This window comes from Diplotaxodon limnothrissa, linkage group LG11 (genome assembly GCF_057381915.1).
Source record: "Diplotaxodon limnothrissa isolate DT_005_m linkage group LG11, D_limnothrissa_male_GT1.1, whole genome shotgun sequence".
Classification (NCBI taxonomy): domain Eukaryota; kingdom Metazoa; phylum Chordata; class Actinopteri; order Cichliformes; family Cichlidae; genus Diplotaxodon; species Diplotaxodon limnothrissa.
This window is the reverse complement of record NC_140606.1, coordinates 31,273,174-31,296,174: the sequence shown is the minus strand read 5'-3', so window position 1 is coordinate 31,296,174 and position 23,001 is coordinate 31,273,174. Positions and strand designations below refer to the sequence as shown.

General features: G+C 37.3%; 1 protein-coding gene across 1 annotated transcript; it reads right to left on the bottom strand.

Moving 5' to 3' along the window:
• Positions 1-1,128: 1,128 nt before the first annotated feature.
• On the bottom strand, positions 1,129-22,211 carry LOC146623211 (complement C4-B-like). The gene is made up of 41 exons (XM_085366617.1): positions 22,115-22,211; positions 21,674-21,851; positions 21,350-21,521; positions 21,169-21,239; positions 20,950-21,038; positions 20,789-20,871; positions 20,599-20,686; positions 18,864-18,981; positions 18,609-18,750; positions 17,578-17,690; positions 17,339-17,491; positions 17,088-17,255; positions 16,802-16,993; positions 16,097-16,240; positions 15,877-16,000; positions 15,469-15,540; positions 15,168-15,380; positions 14,946-15,057; positions 14,629-14,699; positions 14,404-14,543; positions 14,082-14,297; positions 13,943-13,997; positions 13,776-13,865; positions 13,484-13,690; positions 12,454-12,538; positions 12,085-12,280; positions 11,858-11,953; positions 11,309-11,471; positions 7,468-7,649; positions 7,180-7,338; positions 7,025-7,084; positions 6,862-6,952; positions 6,618-6,786; positions 6,406-6,490; positions 4,674-4,748; positions 4,499-4,601; positions 4,322-4,411; positions 2,022-2,120; positions 1,833-1,916; positions 1,559-1,691; positions 1,129-1,481 (listed from the first exon to the last, which is right to left on the bottom strand). The coding sequence occupies exons 1-41, from the start codon at positions 22,177-22,179 to the stop codon at positions 1,343-1,345; spliced, it is 5,085 nt and encodes a 1,694-aa protein (XP_085222743.1). The 5' UTR covers positions 22,180-22,211; the 3' UTR covers positions 1,129-1,342.
• Positions 22,212-23,001: the final 790 nt, after the last annotated feature.

The following is a 23,001-nucleotide window of genomic DNA, read 5'->3' as shown; positions in this document are numbered from 1 at the left end:
TTTCCTGTTTTACTTTGAAAGTCTGTGTCTAATGTCAGTGTATGTAGTTTCACTTTTCCTGTCCTGTCATTAGGTTCATGTGTATCAGCTGTTCCCCCTCATGTGTTTCCACTTCCCTTGATCATCCCTTATGTGTATTTAGTCTCTGTGTTTTATTCAGTCTGTGTCGTGTCCTCACGACCAGTCTTTGTCATGGTTTTCTTCATAGAGAAGACTCATAAGTTACTCCGGTCTACTCTCTTGTGTTCGCACCTGGGTCCACCACATGCACCACCGCATGGTCTGTCTCCTCAGATCGTGACACATGGTCCTTATGTGTGTATTAATTAGTGAATTGAATAATAAGGTAAATAAATATAGCAAGGCACTTCATGATATTCAAAATTAAACATCATTATGGTAATTAGATTGTTTTAAACTATAAATATAAATCTTTTTTCCAGTTGCTTCTGTTTCTTGCTACTTTGTGTGTGTATTACTGCTCCTTTGGACTAGTACTGTAATACACATGCAATGTCATTTGCTCAATATTAGACGATTTAAATGAAACACAGAACATTGTTTTGCATATAAATAAATGGTTAAAGGTTACAGGTTAAATCACAACGTGACTGAGTCATAAGCTTATACCATTTTGATTCATGGGTAGCTAGTGTTGAGAAAGATGGCATTACCTCTCTTTACATCTGAGAGAGGGTAAAAGGACTTAACATCCAGCCTTTTATGTTAAAAGTGTTACAGGGTGCTAAAACAGAGTTTATCTGTATGTGATTTTGCTAATAGTTAATAGGGTCTCTGTTTAAAAAGTCTTAATCTCTAATGCTATGATTATCACCCAGTAGGCAGACTGAGGTCAGATGGAGGCAGGAAGGATACTCGCCCAGCTCTAACTGCCCTCCTGATGTTGATCCTGCTCCCTCTGATTGCGTGCTTGTCAGTGTAGCAGCAGCTCTCCTCTAAATCTGTGCGCTTGGTAACTAACTAATGAAAATTAGTGGCCTTTAATAGACCTCAAGAATCTGTTCATTTTTAATGGTAGAGTAACCTGTGATAAAACATAGGTTTTTACCTTTGCTGTTTCACAAAAGGTTAAAAAGGGAATGTCCAGAATTTAGACTTTTTGAATGCAGGATATTTTATTAAAGCAGTTTAGAAGGAGCAAAGGAAAAGCCAAATCACTAGATACATGCAGAACATACATGTGCAACTATGTGATGTGGCAGTAGAATAAGCCAAAAAGTAAAAGCAACAACAGAAACTCTTAACATCCATGCTAACTGTGTATCTGATGGGAAATTCATTTAACTGACTTGCATGAAAATGAAAATGAGAGCAGGTTGCTTCACTGTCTGCAGCCATCCACCTTGTACTCATCTACAAACTCATCAAACTCCTTGCAAACATATTTATTGACACTTTTACTACATTCTACTGAAGGTTTCTTTTCAACCCACGTGTTTGATTCCAGCAGATACTGCATCCTATAAAAAGAAAAAATGGTTGACCAGAGAATCATTTTATGAAAACACACTTTCCTTAATATCACTGACATACTCACATTCCACTTGAATCTTTTGTCGTGCCATCTTTGCCCATGATGAGATACTGTTTTTCCAAGTGTAATTTTCCTTTGCAGTGAACCCTCTTAGCAAACACTCGGACTGAGTTCTCACTCACTGACGCATCGTTATCTAGCAGAAGGATTAGACTCAATAAATTATATTCATTATAATCATAATATTTAAAGAAAGCTTTTTAATAAACATAATGAAACATACGATATAAGAGTCAGTTTTACAGCATCTTATAAGGCTTGTAGTTAGTTCACTTACTTGATCTGAGAACGTCAATTACAGAAGTAGTGTACAGCTCAAAGTTACTCTTCACAGAAATGCTGGTGACCTCAACAATGTATGCTGGAAAACAAAAAAAAAAAAGGCTTAATATGATTAATATTTAAAAATCATGATAGCAAGCAGTTATTATTTGATGCAAATAAATGTTTTGTTTAGAATACACACCATAATCTACGATAGGGAAGAAGCAAGCATGTTGGACACGGTTAATCTTCCTAATTCTTCTTCTTCGATTGAATGTATCTTGTAGTTTATGACAAGGTCCTATAAAAACATGAATGAACATGAGTGAGTTTTCAATTATACATCAACCTAATAAGGCACTGGAATGCTTTTATTCACAAATACTTGTCAGAATGTGTGCATATTAAGCTAATTGCTTTCAAACACTATCTAATATTCATTGGTAGATGTCATTCATTCATTGTTTGCATGATAATCGATTACACAGCAGGGTGATTTTACAGTCATATGATGCATTTTGGGTTTAAATCAATATTTCTCATTCATAGACTACAGTAACATTCACGGACGGTCGATATATATTACTGCATATACTATATTACCAGTATAGTAAGTATTCATTTACCCATCCAAATCATTAAATTCAGGTGTTCTTCCATGGTCACAGGTATCTAAAATCAAGTACCTAAGCATGCTTCTGCAAACATTTGTGAACAAATGGTTCGCTCTCAGGAGCTCAGTGAATTCCAGCGTGGTACCATGATAGGATGCACCTCCCCTTGCAGCTAAATATTCCAGAGTCAAGTGTTGGTATTATAATTAAGTGGAAGCGATGGGAAACAACAGCAATTCAGCCACAAAGTGGTAGGGCAGTCAAATCACAGTGTGGGGTTGGCAGATTTTGAGGCACGAGCGCACAGAGGTCGCCAGATTTCTGCAGAGTCAGTACCTACAAACTTCATGTGGCCTTCAGGTTGGCATTTCTCAAGCTTCTCGTGCTCTTCCTGCCTGATGTAGCTATCACTTGGTATAGCTAGATCTATTGCTGCAGCCATCTTCCTCTGCTTCTCCACTACTACTTTGTCTGGCTGCTTAGCCATCACCAGTTTGTTAGTCTGATAGGATCTTAGCTTGGTTATCACATTTTGACCTCAGGTCTTACTCAGCACAAATGTTCCAGTACAAACACTTTGGTTATGATAATCCTGTTCAGAGAGGTGGCTGCGGGCTGCTTTTAGACCCACTAACCACTAAGCATCGTTGTTATGTGTTGCATCCTTCTCCCATATGTTTTTCTAGTTTTCCTTCATTTCCAGGCTGAGTGGGGCTGTTCTCATATTGTTCCCCTGCCACCTAGAGTACTCCTTGAATGGTTCAGTGGAGTATAGCTGGTTTATTCTCCTGCCTTCTATCTCTGTATTCTACCTCATCAAGGGGTGAGCCAAGGCTGGGATCCGTTTTTTGGCAGGCCTCGGATTACTTCTTAGACCCTGTGTCAGTTAACACTGTTCTGCAGTTGGCTAACTGACCTTTATCTTGACCTCTAGTCTCCTTATCCATACAGGGTACTGCTCCTTGTGGCCCTTCATCTTGTAGCCAAGTATCTGAAGGATAACTGTTGCTGTGATATAGATCACCTGGTTGATTTCAGTGATGGTCGCAGTAGGGATACTCTGTAACTCTGGATTAAATCTTATGGTAGATGTTCAGAGTTTTGGTATTCATTCATGGAGGGTCCAGCTTAGCCGGGATCTTCTCTTTCAGGTCAGTTGCTCTGGCTTTTAATGTACCTGTTTTTTCTTGATACCTGATCTCAGTGTGTGGGGATGATGATATCTCCCTCCTAACCTGATATCCTGATTCTCCCTTGCTATAGCATTTGTGTTGTATCTCATCAATCTCTAGTTGCAATAGCAGTTGCTTCTTGAAAATGTTGGAACACTGAGCTACCAGTGTTTTGAATGTTAGTCTAGATGAAGAATTCATCGGTCCCACATCCTCTTTCACTAGGGTTACATGTATAGTAGCGTTACAGCAGTTCTCTATTATCATCCCTTATCAACTTATGCTTTGTCCTAGTAGCCTAATTCTCATCAGTATACCCTGGTACCTCAACACCTGACGCACACCTTGTTAATCCTGGAGACATCCGAGCCACTATGGCTTTATTTATGTCTCGCTCATCCGATGTGGGTGTATTTAGGTGCACCCTTAATGAGCCCTGTGAAAAATTTCTTTCTTACATTAAATGAAAAAGGAGTTTCAACAGAGTCTGTGCAGCCCAATCACAAATATGGGCTAGTGGTCTGTGGCAAAAGCAGTTTAAAGAAAATTTCATCTAATTTTGAGTTATGCTTTACAAACAGCACTGATAATAAAATAAAGATTGTTTCAGCTGAGATAGTTACATTAATTTGACTGTTTCAGTGTTTTCCAGATTTAGATGTTTCAGTTTAGACAGAGGCCCTAATAAAGATTGAACAGTAAAAGTATTTTCCTACTTTCTGCGCATTGGCACACGTCCTCCGAACACAATGTGGAGACCATCTTGCTTCTTTGCGGTGCAGAATAGAACACAGTACACTTTCGATCTGCAGGAAAAACACAAATAGTCCTGATGATAAAATCCCTTCTTTCCTAACAAATACATACAGAAATTTCTGAAATGAAAATCTTACTTGGTTCATAATAATCATAGAACGAGACTGGAGCAGGCTGTAGAAGACCAACCGGTACCTGCTGTGTAGCTTCAAAACTAATACATTCCTCAGATTTAAAAAGCTAGAGAGATTAAAAAAATGTTTCAGTGTTGGCCAAGTACAATTATTGTATATAATTTGAATTCAGCAGTACCTCATTGAAGTAGAGCAGAACTTTTCCAAAAGACTCCTCAAAATGGGAAATGTATTGCTCAGATGGCTCCATTAGCTGGAGAAGACAAGAATTAATTGATTCTACGTTATAGCAAAAAGGAAGTTTCTGAAGTTTACCTTTGATTTCCTTTTATTCCTTTGTATTTTATCTATTCATGTCCATGTGTGTTATCTTTCCATTTAGTTATTTCCCTTCCTTTTTCCTTCCCCAGCTGAAAATAATGTGCCGGGAGTCCAGTGTTCTCACCGGTTCTAGTGAGCCTCGACCTCCCAGTGGGGCAACAGACTTTTGCAAATATGTGATGTCTTGATTAATCGAGCAGATATTTGAAGTTTACACAGCTACATTCTCGCCTGAAAATATCTTAAAGGTTTAGTTTGTGAACCAGAAAGAGTAATATTAAAACTAAGTAGCTGCCGCCATTGTTAGAAACTGGAATTGGTTGGGCGCGCTATGAATTCTGGGATAGTTTGGGCCACAAAGGATACACCCAACCAATCTTTCAAATCAGGGAAAATGAAGGACGCATTTGTCTGCCCCATTTGGTGCATCCTTCGAATTGGGATGGCCTTCGTCGCCTGGCTGTGACGTAATCGGCCTAGGAATTGGGACACAGCTAATATATGGTCTTTTGTTTGATCATATGAAGCTTTTCTCCTTCTCTAACAAGCATCAATGAGAAACCTTGATTCTTACAGAATGGAACTTCATTCCTTGCTTCTTTTTTCTGCTAGCTGTAAGATATTTCAAAGCAATTTTATGGCTATAGGCCTAAAGAAGCTTTGTTCTTGTTGATTGTCAGTTTAAAAATAAGTGTATTTGGAGTTTTGAAATCTGTGTTTATACTGCCTGTGTCCAAATGCAGCTAAAAAGGCTAAAACGTTACTACATGCCAGACAAAATGATTTAAACACCTTGATTCACAGAAGCACAGAATATTAAACATATCCAGGTGTTACCATTTGTTCCTAAAGTGCAAGTTGTACTGATAAAAAAATGACACAAGAAACATATCACATGACGCAAACACATGATACCTCTTTCATGTGAACATGATGGCATGATGATCATAGCTTGTTATAGGTCACACCCCAGTCACCCTCTATTTGAACTTTTGTTAAGTTCATGCATGTCTTTGCATTCTCTACTGAGCTACAGTTTTTACTTCCTGCTTTAGTTTGATAGTCCTTTGTCTCTCCTGCTTTGTATTTAGGTTTACTTTCCAAGTTTTCTTGTTGCTTATTAGCTGTGGTACACTCATGTTTCCACTCCTCCCTAATTGCCCTTTTGTGTCTGAGTGTACTTAAAGTGTTTTACTGTTGTTTGTGTTTTACTGTTGTGTTCACTACATGTTCTATGCTAGTTTTAGTTTATTTGGAGTTTGCTATCAACCAAAAAGGTTAACTTTTTGCTTACATCTGTTTACCTGTAGAGTCTGCTTCTGGGCCCTCACTCCTCCAAAATATGACATTATTTGTCTGAACTTTTGCTGTTTATAATTATTGGACTTTAAGTATTCATTGACTGCAGGACTGATTTGTGCCCTAATAATAATGGCTTGTTTTATTATGTGCCCTTTATTTCCTTTGATATCAGCATCCAGATGTGACACCCAGGACCACAGGTGACTAAAACAGATGTGGTCCTCCCTTGCTCCTGCTGAGCAAGCAAGGGACACAGTGATGAAGAGTAAGAAAAGACACCCACTAACCCTCTCCAAAGTTTTAGTTTCAGCCTTAAATCCACTCAGTAATGTGATGTCAGCAATGGCCATTCCTGTAAGATTGCTCTTCTGCCTATGGCCACGGAAAGGAAAAGAGATGTTCTGAGATGGCTCAGGAGTTGTGGACTTTTTATTGCAGAGTTCTTTCTTTTGTGTATATTAATAAATAATAAATGTGATGTGGATTTTTTTTAACTAACCTGACACAGACAGTGTAGGTAACAGCCTCTTTTGTACTTAAGTTGTTATCAACAGTTCTCCTGTATCGGGTGTGAGCATCAGACCCCTCAATGGCTGTTCGTCCCAGGTCTTCCTGGTCTTGTTTTGCATCATCGTAGTCATAGTATTCATAATTTTCTAATATCGGAGCTAGATAGACAAAGATTAATGTAAGTGTGTGCCTTTTATCAGTAGTTGTGATTTGTTAGCATTTACAAATCTCACCAGTGTACTTCACTTTCCCCTCCACTCTGACACTGATAGACACCTGGTCACATTCATCCTTGGGTTCCAATAAATGGTAAGCCTTAACAATCTACAAGGGACATTTAGAGTCAATTATAGATCTGATTCATAATATAAAAACAAAGAAGTGAATCCAACATACTTTAAACTTAATTTCTCCTTTTCCAGTCAGATTTGCAGTGATTTTGTTCCCTGTAAATTTCTAGAACAACAGACACAAAAAAATGTATTTAGAAAAAAATTCAGAATGGGATTTAATCTTATATAGATATGTCTGAGTGCAATGTTTTATGATACCTTCAAGTCAGTTTCCACTCTTTCCTTCTTATTTTCCAGTTGAAGTGTTACAATTTCATTCCTTGTTGGGGATGTGAACTCTGCTTTCATTCTTGTTTCAGAACTGGCAGATTTCTTTAGCTCATACTCCGCGAGGGCTTCCAGGGCCACGAGGGTATCCTGGGAATGGTAAGAACTTATTAATATAATATTTAATATCTCTACTCTGATGGTGAATATATGATGTCAGACAAAAAGGGAAACAGGAGCTCCATTCAAAGATGTACTCTTTGGCTCTAGCCTAATCACCTGTGTTGACTTGAAGCCTCCATAATAGTTTTCTTGGGAGTTTAACCAGCAGGCTATTTCATCAGCCTCTTTCACATGCCCAAGCTGAACTGCAGTTAGGAGAGCATAGGCTGTTGTCTCTACTGTGATAGCATCCACCTTTTGGTTATCATCAGATGGCCAGAAAGAACAGCCATCTTTCCCTGGTAATTAAAGATGCATAAACAAATAAATCAAATAACAGCAAAGAGTAATGTAATTATTAAACAATATAATGCTAAGTGATCCTTCTTTCCAGATATCCCAACTTTTCTCAGTTGATCATCCATTATTAGCAATATTGAGAAATTCAATTTAAATTACAGATAGCAACAGTGGATTGTACACCGATCACCCAGACTTTGTGCATTGAAGGTAAGTCCAGTCCAATCGAGTTCTCAGTGTTGGTGTTGTTCCTACATAATCATAATAATTTTGTTCCAGAGTAAACATTGGAACTGACCATTGACATTGTTTAAGCATTTAGCCAAGAAGTTAGTGTAACCTAGCTGAGAAAATTTCTTTTATTTTTCAAATTTCTTTCTTTCTCCCTTTTATTTGTATCATTGCATTTTCACACTTTTACTTGAAAAAAATACTTGTTTTGAAAAGAGGTGCAATCCTCTCTCTAATTTTATTTTCCTGCTTCACAGATCGCGATGGGTGATACTAGTTTAGAAGCAATGCTCGTCCCGCCTTCCAAGCAGGAGGATCACCATCACGTATTAGCTAGGTCTTTTGCACTTTGAGAAGTAAACAAGACAGGCTGCAGACAGTCCATGCTGAACTATTGGGGTCTTCTTGTTGATAGGAGCATGAGCTAGAGAGACCGTGTGACTGTGTGCCTTGCTATGTTCGCCCTGATACCTCATCTTGTATTTATTTTGGTGTCTAAAAAGCAGCTTGAACTGATTCCTGGATTTTCTCCGGATGGAGATGGCGAGCTGGTGCCCAGACTGAACTGAACCCTTGTTAAAGAACTTCATTCTTTTCTACCGGTAACAAAACAATAACAGAACTGAAATTAAAAGCAATCTTGACTTGACTAATAGAACTTTGTTTTTTTTTGGTTTGTTTGCTTTGTTATGACAGCTTATTACTTGGTATTGTTGAAATTGTAAATTGTATCTTTTGTGTATCTTTTCCACTTGCATTCACCTCAGTTCCTGTTGTAATCCTGTCAAGCCTAGTCACTGGTCTATACTTTTGGCTACTTTTGGCTAGACTACTTAGCATGAGTCAGGGGTTACCTTAGCAAGGCAAGGCAAGGCAAGTTTATTTATATAGCTCAATTCAACAACAAGGTGATTCAAAGTGCTTTAGATAGACATTAAAAAATAAAAAGCATGATTTAAAATTGATTAAAAAAACTGTAGATAAAATCAGAACAATAGATAAAATCAGTAGTTAAAATATAAGTTTTGAAATTTAAGCTTAAAAGTGTGGATTTGGTGCTTTATTCAAATGCAGCTGAGAACAGGTGAGTCTTCAACCTGGATTTAAATAAACCGAGTGTTTCAGCTGATCTGAGGCTTTCTGGGAGTTTGTTCCAGATATATGGGGCATTAAAGCTGAATGCAGCTTCTCCGTGTCTGGTTCTGACTCTGGGAACTGATAAAAAACCGGATCCAGATGACCTGAGGGATCTGGAAGGTTCATACTGGGTCAGGAGGTCACTGATGTATTTTGGTCCTAAACCATTCAGAGCTTTATAGACCAGCATCAGAACTTTAAAGTCTATCCTCTGACGGACAGGCAGCCAGTGTAAAGACCTCAGAGCTGGACTGATGTGGTCCACTTTTTTGGGTCTTAGTGAGGACTCGAGCAGCAGAGTTCTGAATGAACTGTAGATGTCTGACTGATTTTTTAGGTAGACCTGTAAAGATGCTGTTACAGTAATCAAGCCTACTAAAGATGAATACATGAACTGGTTTTTCCAGGTCCTGTTGAGACATCAGATCTTTTATCCTTGATAAAAAACTTGAAACTGCTTTTTCAATGATCTTACTTAAAAATGGGAGATTTGAGATCGTCCTGTGGTTGTTCATTTGTGTCTTCTCAAGATTGTCCTTTTTCAGTATAGGTTTAATTACAGTTTTTAGTGGTTCTGGAAACACACCTGACATTAAAGAAAAGTTGACGATCTGTAACAGGTCTGACTCCAAAGTCTTTGAGACCTTTTTGAAAAAACTTGTTGGCAGGACATCTAAACAGCAAGAGGAGGAGTTCAGTTGACCTAAGATGTCCTCCAGGTCTTTGCTGTTAATAGGGTGAAACTGTTTTATGGTGTTTAAACAGTTTTTCGGTGGACACAGTACATATTCTGAATCTGCTGTTGATATACCAATTGCTTGTCTAATCTTTTGGATTTTGTCTGTGAAGAATTTGGCGAAGTCATTGCAGGCCATGGTCGAATGAAGTTCAGCTGCCACTGACACAGGAGGGTTTGTTAGCCTGTCAACTGTAGAAAATAAGACCCGAGCATTATGACTGTTTTTAGTGATGATGTCAGAGAAGTAGGACCTCCTTGCACTCCTCAGTTGTGAATTATAATTGTGAAGTTTCTCTTTATAGATGTCATAGTGGACCTGGAGGTTTGTTTTTCTCCATCTGCGCTCAGCTTTCCTACACTCTCTTTTTTCATTTTTCACCAGTGTGGAGTTTCTCCAGGGAGACTTTTTCCTTCCAGAGATAATCTTCACCTTAATGGGAGCAATAGAGTCCATTACATTTAACATTTTAGCATTGAAGCTATTGATGAGCTCATTGACTGAACCTCTGGACAGGTCAGGTGTTAATGGGAAGACCTGGTTAAATATCTCACTACTGTATTCAGTTATGCACCGTTTTGTGATCACTGCTGTTGATATATTTGTGTGGGCTGAAATTTTACTGTCAAAGAAAACACAGTAATGATCAGACAGGCCCACATCAGACACAGTAACCTTTGAAATGCTCAGACCCTTGGAGATCAGTAGGTCAAGAGTGTGTCCTCTATTATGTGTGGCCTCTGTTACATACCGAGAAAAAGAAACACAACTTTGGATGGGGCCTTCAGCCGTAAAGCCACATATTCAAAAGACTGAAAACTTCCAGGTGATAGCTGCTTACATTGAAATGATTCATTGAATAAGACAGCAACCCCCCCCCTCTCCTGCTCACCCTGGCCTCACTGATAAAACTGTAGTTAGGAGGGGTCGTCTCGATGAGAACAGCTCCACTGTTACTTTGGTCCAACCAAGTTTCAGTTAAAAACAGTTATCATTAATTAAAAATGTTTTCCCAGCTAAGGATCTAATGTTTAATAAAGCCAACTTAAGTGTTTTAGAGTGTTTGGGAGCAGTCTGTGGCACACAAGGTATGTTTACTATATTTAAAGATCTTTTAGAGTGCCGCTCTCTGTGTTTTGACCAGGCCACATGTCTCCTTCTGTCACCTAAAAGTACAGAAATTTGAAAACCTTCTAGTAAACAGGGTCCCAGCTTCTCCTGGGAAAAGAAGCAAAGCATTTAAAGAGCAAAGAGAGGAAGCGTCCACACTCACAAAAGGGGGAGGAGCAAGCCTGAAGTTGGCTAACACCAAACCTAACTTGATCATTTATTTATTATACTATATAACTTATTAAATAAATCACTTGAAATGCTTACCATTTGTTCCAGAAAAGAGTTCTACATAATGAAGGGAATTTGTTTTTCTTTTTTCCCATATTTCAAAGCAATGACATCACAACAATATGGCTGGTTAGTTGCAATTTTGATCCCGGACTAACATTATTATGGTGATGCAGAAACAGCCCTTACATAAGAATATCAGATACACCTACTTTTAACAGCCCCTGCTTTAAGTTTTGCCCATGTACGTGAATGATCTGTTCCTTCTGGCAGGCACACTGAGAGGCAATAGGCTGTAATGGCAATGGCATAGGGATGCTGAAGCTCCGCTAGGTGTGATAGGAGATATGATGTCGATCTCAAAATACTTGCTTCCTAGCGGCAGAATAAAGAATAAGTGAAAAAAAAATTAAAAGTTCCAATGCAAATTATTAATTGCCATTTATAAGAGAAACATCATAATCATACAAACATGTTGTACTGGGAGATATTACTATTTAAATTAAATGTTATCATTCCAACTTTTGATGACGTTCTGCTTTCTTCATTTTTCTGATCAATAGTGTTTGAAATTTGATCATAAAATAAACTTCTGTTAAGCGTATTTTTGTATTTGATGAGTCATCAGAGTTATGAGGATTCATCCTCAGTGCAACTTGACTCTTGATATTTTAATTAGCTTTTGAGATGATTGACTACGTTGTCCCACTGTCACTGCTAATAACAGTTAGCACAGACAGTAGGTTCAAATATCAACTTACCACATCATTTCGCACTTCAAGCTGGAGGAATTCAAGGGACCGGTACAATGCAATAGTCATAAACGCAGTCATGGATGCATCTTGGTTTTTGCCTTTCTACATTAAACACACAGAAACAGTAGTGTGCATTCAAATGTATGTACTTCAGATTTATCTATAAAAATCTGATACTGGGTTTACATATAGGCCAACATGCAGACCATGTTTTAACTTTTGAGAGAAGTTACCAGGACTCCTCTGTGTATCACAGGATTTGGATCACTGAACGACCCATCCTGAGTATTCTGTATTTTGAGCAGGTATTTGACTGGTTTCCTGATATTTATTTCTGGCACAACTTTATTAATTCGACCCTGCAGTCCAAAAACGGCTGTTTGGCGTTGTGCCACCAATGAAAATATTTTCACTACAAGGGCAGTCACCCTGAGGACAAAAGAAGATAAACAAGTGAAAAGAGCATATGGAAAAGTTTGTTTAATAGTCGTACAGAGTAAAAATGAAGAAAATTTGTTTTTATGTGACACTGTGACAGTAACAACCAAAAAACAACAAAAATTGAAGAAGTAATAATAATAGTGGCAATAACAAATACTCACCAATTACTGCTGTGTGGCATTGTATAGAATGAGCCATAAGATCCATCAGCTTTGGTTCCCCATTTTGTCATAACCCACGTATAGCCTGATTAAATATATATATATATATATATATATGTATGTATATAATATTTACAACATAACTGCTTTTTCAGTTACACCAGACAACATATTCAATCGACCAGCCCAACCTAATTTTCAGTGCCACAGATCAATATTATATATATTATTTGTTATTTTTAATGGAAATTGAAGAAGAGAACATTTGAAAAAAAAAAAAAAAAGAAGAACTGGTTGAGAACCAGTTACACCAAAATAGTTGATTTATAGGGTTTAAAAGACAGAGTTCTTCACCTGATCCAGTGAAAGAATGCAGCACAATAGTAATTGTGTTTGTGTCACATCATAAGTCTTGTTACGTAATTAATTTATTCAGTTAATAAATGTTTCAGGGGTTGTGGCAGGAAATGTCATCCAATTGCTTCACAATACGGGGCGCTAACAAGAGTATATGTAGTGGATTTTTTCCTCATGGTGTATCTATAAAAGTAAACTTCGTTCTACTTTATAAGCCTACTTTAGAGAGGAACACCTATAATAGGGAGATGTGTAGTCTCTCATTGAGTCTTGTTTACGCTGGGGGTGACATTACAAATATGTTGCTGTTGCAACAGAGAAACCAATAACATAATGAAGAAAAACTTAATCCAGCTAAAAAGTACTCATTCACATTTGGAGAATGGCCACTAGTACAGCCTCGTGATGTTTTCTCTGTATGTATTATTGTAGGGTCTACCTTACAATATAAAGCATCTTGAGATGTGAGGTGCATGAGATGAGGTGCTTTATAAATAAATAAAATTGAAATTGAGTTCCTTTCTTTTTTTTTCTTTTTTTTAAGTATTTTTTAAAGACAAAGAATGGATTCAAGAGATAAGCCAAAAATATTAGAAATTACAATTACAAACATCCTCAATAAATAATAAAGATGTAGTTATACAAGGAATTAACTGTTCTGGTGTGTACCTACCATGCTCAATTTTATTAAGAGCATCATCTCTGCTTCCAGGAGGCAGCTCAAGCCACTGATTGCTCAAGTCAAGGTACCGGACAGCTAGAACTGTGGGAGCCAGTTTTGACATTGTCTGCTCTAAACATCCAGTTGGCAAAACGATCATCTTAGCAATTTTTTCAGGAGAAAGAAGTTTTCGTGCAAATGAACTGCCAAATCCCTTCCCTGTTAGATGAGAACACTGGAAAGTTAAGAGTCCAGCTATTTACGAACGTCTGTGAGTTGTATGTCTGTGTCTCTCAGTGTCTACCTTCTACTGAAACAAATATATTGGAGCTGGAGTCAGGGACTGTGTCATCTGGTAAGGATCCATCAATGATCAAGGTCTTTGAGCTTCTCCCTATCATAACAAAAGTAAGCTGATATAAAGATAACATCTGACATGAAGGTTTTACTGAGAAATATCGAATCACTCACCATCTAAGTTGAGGACTATGGTTTCTTCTTCTTCTCTCTTTTCAAATCCTTCCATCTATAACATAAGATGCCTTGGTTTGGATTGTTAATTACTATAAAAAACATTTCATAGAACGATAAACTAATGCATTTCACTCACCTGCACATTCAAAGTTTTTTCTATTGCATCTATTCCGAAGCTATTCTCCATATCATAGAGACGTATTTTGATGGGTATTGGACCAGCGACCATGGGCACAGCAGAGAAGGAGACAAACTGAGAGGATTGGGGTTCAAGAGTAATGTTAACGTAAGATGAGGTGGTGGCTGAACCAGGAGAGCAAAGCCCTTCAGTTTGTTCCATGTGCACTGCCACCTGTGAACATGCAGGTGTCCAAGAAGACAAAAAAATCTTTACTTATTCCACACAAAGTAGTTACTGTTTCCAGTGACACTCAGCGCTGATGTTGAGGTTAATCTACCTGCAGTTCGGAGTCATCATAGTTGTAGATAACAGGTGAAACCGACAGCTGCTCAAATTTTTTCACAAATGAGGGCAGTCTCAGAGACACAAATGACCTCTTAAAGGCTCTGATCTCCTCTGGCTTAACGACACAGAAACCTGAGTGAATAGAAATAAGTTGCAGTTAAGGAGCTCCTGTCAAAAATATCTGTGATGTGTTTATAAAGCACAGAGTTATTATTACCGGTGGATGGAGATAATGTGACAACCTGAATCTCCCATGTGGTGATGGAATCAGGAAGGAGCAATGAGTAGCTACAAGAGTTTTTGATGAAGAGAAATCAAATTAAATCAAATCAATCAGACAAATGACACAGTTTATACTGGGGTTCAAAGATAAGCTGCTTAAGTGAAATAATCACACTCACAGTATTCCCAGCAACACCAATAAAGATGAGTACATAGACAAAGCTACTGCATAGTGTAATTACGCATCTAACCACTGTATTTGACTGGAAATGGAAAAAATGAAATATGTTTATTAACATTAAAAATGCTTACGTTCTTTTGTTGGTGACTTCAAATTCTACAAATTCAAAGCTTGGGGGAAAATATCTTCGAATGTATTGAGACGTGTCCAAGAAGAAGTCTTCGATATCATCAGCGGTTGCACCTGAAAACAAAACAAAACAAAAAGATAAACAAACAAAAGTTCATAGTCAAACTTTAATAACCCATTAAAAGCTACTGAAGTTGATCTTTAAAGTGTCATTTTTATCTCACTCCTGCCAAATCCTTTTTGGAGTTCTTCTTGGATCATTTTTTGTCTTAGACGCTCGGCTTCAAGGCAGCACCTTAAAAAGACTTCAGCACAAGTTGGATTTTTTTTCACTAGAAGGACCCGATCTGCTCTTTCCTGACAAGTTCGCACCATTGGGATTCGAGAAAATCCATGAACACAACACTCTTGCAGGCTTTCCTCTGTGTAGTTCAGTTCTAAAGGGAATGAGAAAAGACAAATGATGCACTTTCAGGAGGTATTTTTGTTATAAGACTAACATTTTCAATACCAGAATCCTCTTACTTAAGGTCATCATTTCCTGTTCAAGGTCCACTGAGCGTCTTTGTCGCACAGATGGTGAAGCACAGCCAAAGTCTGAATGCAACAGAAAAAAAATAAAATAAAATAAATATATATATATAAAATTAACAGTAACAGTCAGCATACCTCATACATTTGCTCAACAGTAGCTTTATTTTAACTTTCAGCTTTTGTCTATTTAAAAAATCCTTGTTGCTTTTTAAGGTCAACAGGGCCCATATTACAAGAATAACACAATAGTGGTGTGTAATCAGCACTTCCTAAGACTTTTTTGAACCCATATTTTGGATAACTGTCTATTCCAGCAGACAACCATTTATTTGACACCAAATATAAAACACAAACTCTTTTCATTTAGTATTTTCATTTCAATGTTAATTTTTCTCTTACCCTTTCTCCATACAGACAGATCGTTAGATACAGCAGCCAAGCCAGCGTCTAACAGAACTGATGCTGAGTCAGGTCCACCACCATAGGAACAACCCAGATCATATGAGTTCATAGTAGAGAATACCTGACAATTGAGAAGAAAAGCTTAGACTTACTACTATGATTACCTATAAATGACAAAAAATACCATAAGTATGAAAGTAGTGTGTAAGACTGTAACCTGTTTGGGTGTGAGTTTATTGTCAGCATTGAGAGCGTAGAAGGCCTTATCCACAGCCAGCAAAGCCACTTTTGCTCTGTTCCCATGTAGATCAAAGTCTATCTTTGATTGTGTTTTAGGTGCAAATGGACCTTTGGGTTGAACCTAAATTAAGACATTTAAGATATACAAGGATTTTCATTATTTTATGTTCAGTCAAGGAAAATTCAAATAGTACTTCTAAAACCAAAATCAAATAAATCTATCAATATAAATACATGTAGACAGGGGTAAATCTAAATTATTTAAATATATGCTATGTTTGTACACTTCCATTAGTTAAATATTTGTATGTAATGTCACTTCCTCTGTGTGTGTGTGTGTGTGTGTGTGTGTGTGTGTGTGTGTGTGTGTGTGTGTGTGTGTGTGTGTGTGTGTGTGTGTGTGTGTTGGAGTGGGGGGTGTTATATGATGATCTAAATGATCATTGGAACAATTTATTAACCCCTTAAAAATAAGAGGAAATTACATAGATAAACTAATATTCATAGGACATATTACAGTGTCCTGCAATGTTCTTGTCCAAATACTTATGGAAGTTATAGGTTAACGAACACTAAAAAAGGATCCAAATTAATGAGAATGAACAGATTTAAGCGCACACATTTGAAATAGTTTTGCTTTCTCTGCTCGTGCTGCACTTTTTTATCTGTTCTGTTTACTTACCTTGACATTTAGCTCACATTCATCCCTGACATCTACCCACACTGAATCAGCTATGACATGACCGTTAGTGTTGTGATAGTAGCCAATCACACGGAACGATGGAACCATATTATGTGTTATCTGCAGTTGGTGTTTAGCTGATATACCAAGTGTGAGTGAGCCGGTGTTTACTACAATTCCCCGGCTTAAGACCTGAAACAAAGACAATTAAAACGTGTAAAATCAAGACAAAATGCTGCTCCTTTATGAGAATACACAATATTGCATTTAGTCAGATATTTCTGACCATGTAGTGTATATATCCACTGCGTGGGCTGTTGATGGTGTTGAATGTTATGGTAAGGAATTCATTCACAGAGTAGATCCTGCTGGTAAAAGTCATGTAAAGGTAGCTGTCATGTTGAGAGGAAGCACGTCGCATTATTTTTCTCTCTCGTAATCCATTTGTAGAAACCTGTTGGAGGCAGATGAACAAACAGTTAAAACTGGAATCAAATCTGTTAAACAACACCTTTGAATAAGGTTGGGGATACTAACTTCAACTGTAATATCAGCTTTATCATGAACATTAAAAGTATTGAACAGTGCCCCGTCTTGATCAGTGGTGCCTTCCCAAGGCTGTGATGTTGGTAGATTAATATTTACTGGCACACCAACTGCTGGAGAGCCATCTGGCAGACGCACGAGCACCTATATGAAAAACAAAGAAAAGTGTTATATTAAAGATCATTACAGTAATTTGTGTAACTATTCCCATGTGTTAGTTTCAGACATACCACCATGTCCAGTGGATATCCAGGAATAAAATGAGATCGAGTTCGAGAGAGGTCTATCGTGTATTTGTGGGCGAAGATTCGCAGGTAAACTTCTGCCTCTTGTATTTCACCACCTAGGCCAAAAAATGTACACAGTATTATCAAGAAAAATAAAAGGTCGCGTTAATATTTCTCCATGTCTTTGGCACATTGCAGTGGGTTTCTCTTTAGGTTTTAGTTGTATTAATATTAACTGCATTATCAGTCATATTGTAGTGTAAGTTCTGTCAATTAAATTAAAATTTCCATATAAAGTAATATATAGTGTTTGCACAGTAGGACAGTCTACTTCCACTAAGTTTCAGTAATTTAATAGTTTCATGAGATTATATTCCATCTAACCATTTTTATAACTGCTTTTGCAGTTGTAATGAAAATGGATGGGTGAAACTAGGGTAATGCAGAGACTGTACCACTCCCAGCTGACATATAGGTGAGACAGCGGGAAACATCTGGTGGTAACAGTATAACTTCTAGAGGGTAGAAAGTTTCTAAAATCTTGTTTACACCAGAGTCTGCAACTATTTTTATCTCAAAACATAACTGCTCAAATACATTTCCAGAGGGTTACCCACATGGTGAGACTGACTTCTAAAAGGACAATGTTTGAATGATTTCAACACTGTCATATCTGCAGCTGTTGGTCTACTACTGTCCTTGTATGTTTTTCAAGATGCTTTATTTATTTAATTATATCTTGCTTTACTGTGACTATTGTACATTGTAATTCCTAAACTACAGTATACTAAAGTAAAAGAGAAGCAGTATTTAGATTGGCTCGTATGTCCTGTGTATGTATCCCGTGTATAAATTGACAATGAAAAATATTCGAATCTTTCACTCTAACATATTGTATGTGTAGGGTGTACTTACCTACAAAGAACATTACTGATCAAGTAACAACAATAAAACTACAGTTGAATAATTACAAACGGATGAATGTAAATATCTCCTTTACTTTGTATGTTGATGAATGTAAATATCTCCTTTACTTTGTATGTTGGTAACAAACACTCTCAAATAGAGTTGATCTCCATTTTCCTGCATCTTAGAGACAGTTGTGCTCAGCTGGTTCTGAAGTTTTGCATTTGTCTCATTTAACCAAAGAGAAACCTTTGCATTTCCATCTTTGACCTGCAACAAACAGTAAAGCTTTAAAAAAATGCAACAATGCTGATTTACATTATGTTACTGATTTTAAAATTAGCAGGATTTTAGAATTTTGAATGGACTGTCTACATCCTCACCGAACCAGTCAGCTCTAGACCCTTGATAAAAGTGGTTTTCTGATCACTGGAGCCATGTTTTTTTACAACTCCAATTTGGCAGTGATAAGCTCCTTTAACCTTTTCACCATGTGTGTACCTAAAGAAGAAAAGCAAAGAAAGAAAGAAGGAAATATGATAGTAACATGTACACTTGAAGCATTCCTACAACTATCATATCTACAATTTTAACTGATTATCAATCAAGCAGAGGTCTTGGGTCTGGGTAATTGGTCACACAGGGTACAGATTTCCAGCTGAGCCTCGTTCAGGTCAGCTGCTGTCACCCTCAGCACATTCAGCGCAGTAGTTATTCTTGGGGCTTGGTACTCAGTCTTGAAGGTCGGGGATGATATCTCCTCCCTGACCTGACTGTTGTACCTCATCAGTTTCTATTTGTGATAGAAGTTGCTTTAGAACGGCATGTTGTAAAATCCTGTTGGGTCTCAGAGAATCCACAGGCCCCACATCCTCTTCATGTAACCCCTTCCACTGGGATTACTTGCAGCTCCCTATTCTCAATCACAAGAGACTCCACCCATCCTGCATCTCACCTGTTTGACCTACTGTCCTCTGGGAGGCGCTACAGGTCAATCCAAACCAGTACCAACAGACTCAGGAATGGTTTCTATCCACAGGTGATCTCCATACTGACCACATACACACAACCCAAACTCAAACATCAATAACTGTGACAAGCATACAACACACACACACACACACATGACAATGTGCAATATTACAGAACTCACTTTTAAAATGTTCATATTTTGTTTTTTTAGATTTGTTTTTATTGTATTTATTCATACATGCTACAACGGGGAGGTGTTTCTAATTTCGCTGAACATCCTATGTGTCACAGTCTGGCGAGAGCAGACTGTATGTATAGTGAAGAGTGGACCCAAAATGCAGACACCAAGGAACTTGGATCAAAACTTGAGTATCAACAAAAAGCGAGCCGTTTAATGAGGCTGGCAGAAAAGGTACAAATAAAGGGCAAGGCAAACAGAAATAAAACTAACATTAACCTAAACTGGGAGAACTAAACAAACAACATGGAAAAACCTGGACATGAAACCTAGAAACATGGCATGGAGAACATGGCGTGAACAACAGACGACCTGACAATCACACACTGAAAACAGAGGACTTAAATACACAGGAGGTGATTAGGGGAAGTGGAGACACATGAGGAAACAGCTGGCACACATGAACATAATGACGTCACAGTGGGAGAGTAAAACTGAACATGATGAACACAGAACACCAGACCTCTTCACAATAAAACAGGAAACATAATGAGACATAGACATGACAACCCGAACTTGACAACGTAAGACACAGACATGAAACGCATGAAGAGCAGGGGAGATTTAACATGGTTGGAAACACGAGGGGAAAATAATAACTAGAAACACTTAGGCATAATAATACAAACTTGATAACAAATGACACGCAGCATGAAACACGAAGGTTGAGGGGAAACTTAAATACAGGGGAAGAAAACACAAGGAGTCTAATAACCAAATGAACTTAGATAACCTAATGAACAAAATAAACTCAAACTTAAAACGCTGGGTCAAAAGACCCAGGATCATGACACTATGTTTAATGACAGGATATGGGATCTGACTATTTTCAAGGTTTTTCTTGATATTAATTTGTAAAGAAAGCTTATCAGCAGAGTTATTTTAACGGAAAGAAAATAAGTACTTACATTGCTGAGATGGTGAATTGAAGCTCTTCATCAGTCAACAAAATGTATCTCTGATCCATTGCGATGTTCACATCAAAGCTTGGTAAAACTAGAGTTTTTTAACAATAAACAATTTTTCCGAGTCAACATATACTTTCTGTGAATTTTAAGAACAATATAAACTGTGTGAATCAGTTTATAGTAAACTTACTAAATTTCTGAACTTTGAACTCTCTGAAGGCAGCATTTGCTTCATCATTCTCATAGTGTGCAGTAATCTTCCACGTACCCGTTCTTTACGAACAACAAAGTACAGTAAGCGTCAAAGTTGCTTGACATCTTCACTTTTATTTGAAATTTGTTGTAACCTACCGAGAGATTTCAGGTATGGGGAATGAGTCTTGATGTACTCCTCCCTTTGCAATCTTCATGATTTTCAGTATTTTGTTTCCAGCAGCATTCTATCATAGAGTGACCAAAACACAGACCAAGACAAGAAGGCAGGAAAACTGTATGTCTCTGTCTTTCAAAGTTATATTTCCAAAGATATATTTATAAAGAAAATATATAATATTAATAATTATAACTCACAATTACTGATATGTGGACAGGTTCCTCATGAGGCCTCATCGTGTGGTCAAGAGTGAAGATTCTGTACTTCACTAAAAGAACGATAACATAAAAGGAATATAAAATGTCTTTTTTTTAAAGGTTCACCGTTAGGTAAAGTCTGTAGAATTGCTTCATTTATTTTTTTTAACTTTGTTTTTACCTCTGTCTGTTGGGTTATAAATTGGCTGAGCTGTCTGAATGAAGATGTAGCCCCTGTGTTTTGACACCAGAACCCTTGTTAACTTCCTGTTGGGTGTGAAGGATTGGCTCTCTGCCACGAGCATAACGTAAGAAGGAAATTGAGGCAATCTTAACAAAGAATCCATGTTTAGCTGTAAAGACGTAAATTATAAAGTTAGGGTAAAGTGGGTAGTTGCTACTCTGTTCTGTCTAAGCAACTTGAGGCAACTGTTGTTGTGATTTGGTGCTATATAAATAAAATTGAAATGTCTATATTGTTTACTTTCTGGTGAAGTTTGCATACCTTAAGCTTAACTAGTTCTGTCTTCTCTCTGCATGAAGCATTTCCCTTCTCAGACAAAATAGTATTAGAAACCTCATCCTCCAGGTAGAGACTAACAGGTCTGTTACAAGTTTCCATCTGGACAAATACTTTCTCATTAACACCCACATGAAACACATTTGGGGCTGAGATGATGAATCTGCACACAAAAATGAAAGATAGTGTTTGCTGCATCATTCATTAATCTATTTCCCATTAAATGATTTTTCGATAACTATGCAATCTGCAGTGCTGCATGTTCAGTATTATCTACAACATGAACTCAAGTTGAGTCTTAGGAAAGATATATGGGAATACTAATACATGTAATTTATTTAATCTATAATGTCAATCTTCTATATAACAATAATAAATGAGTCAACATCGCATTAAAACATCACATTTAGTTCTTCCTAAATTTACCTGTTTTGCGCTGAACACTCCACGATCCATATTAGGAGCTGTATCACAAAAATGTGGCACATCATCGCGCTGCTTTGATTTCTTTGCCTGCTTTGACACAGACTTTAGATTAACTGAGGTTTTGTTAGTCATCCACCCCTGTATTTCACAACATTTGGATCTTATCACTGCCCTCCCCCTGGTTTGTTTTTCCAGCTTGAGCTGAAAAAACATCTATTGCATCTTAAAGTGATAAAACTACATGACACTCAAGACATAATATGATAACAGTTTAATACTACTAGATGTAGCATGTGTCCTGATGTGCGCAGATGTGTAACGTACATGTGATTTCCATAGTGTGAACATTTTGGTGTTAAAAATATACTTAATCTGTACAGATTTACATAAAACATAGATTTTAATTTTGCATATTACAATAGACTCTCAGGCCAACATTTCTGAGCACAAGATGTTTAATTTAAAAAAATCCTTTTTATATCCCTGCTTGGCTTGCTGCCTGGAAAGTGTTTATTCCTTTCTTTCACAATGTGTAACCATCTCAGTTCAAGCCAGATTTCCCGCATGTGATTTACAAGAAATCAAGTTCCCCCTCCCATACCTGTCACACTAAACAAATGGTTTATAAATGATTTACAAATAATCAGTTATGTTCATCATTATTCTTGGTAACAGCAGCTTCTTTTCTTTGAGCAAATCAGAGTATTTTTAATCTCCTATTAATAATAACTAAAGTGTCCCATTTAACACTGTACATGATCCATATTTGTGTATTGATCGTTCCCCTTTAAACAGCCAGTCTTTTGCAAATTGAGTGGCTCTGGTAATAATGACAAAGACTGAGATGATATCTAAAATTTTATTTTTCTACACAAACAGCTTGATAA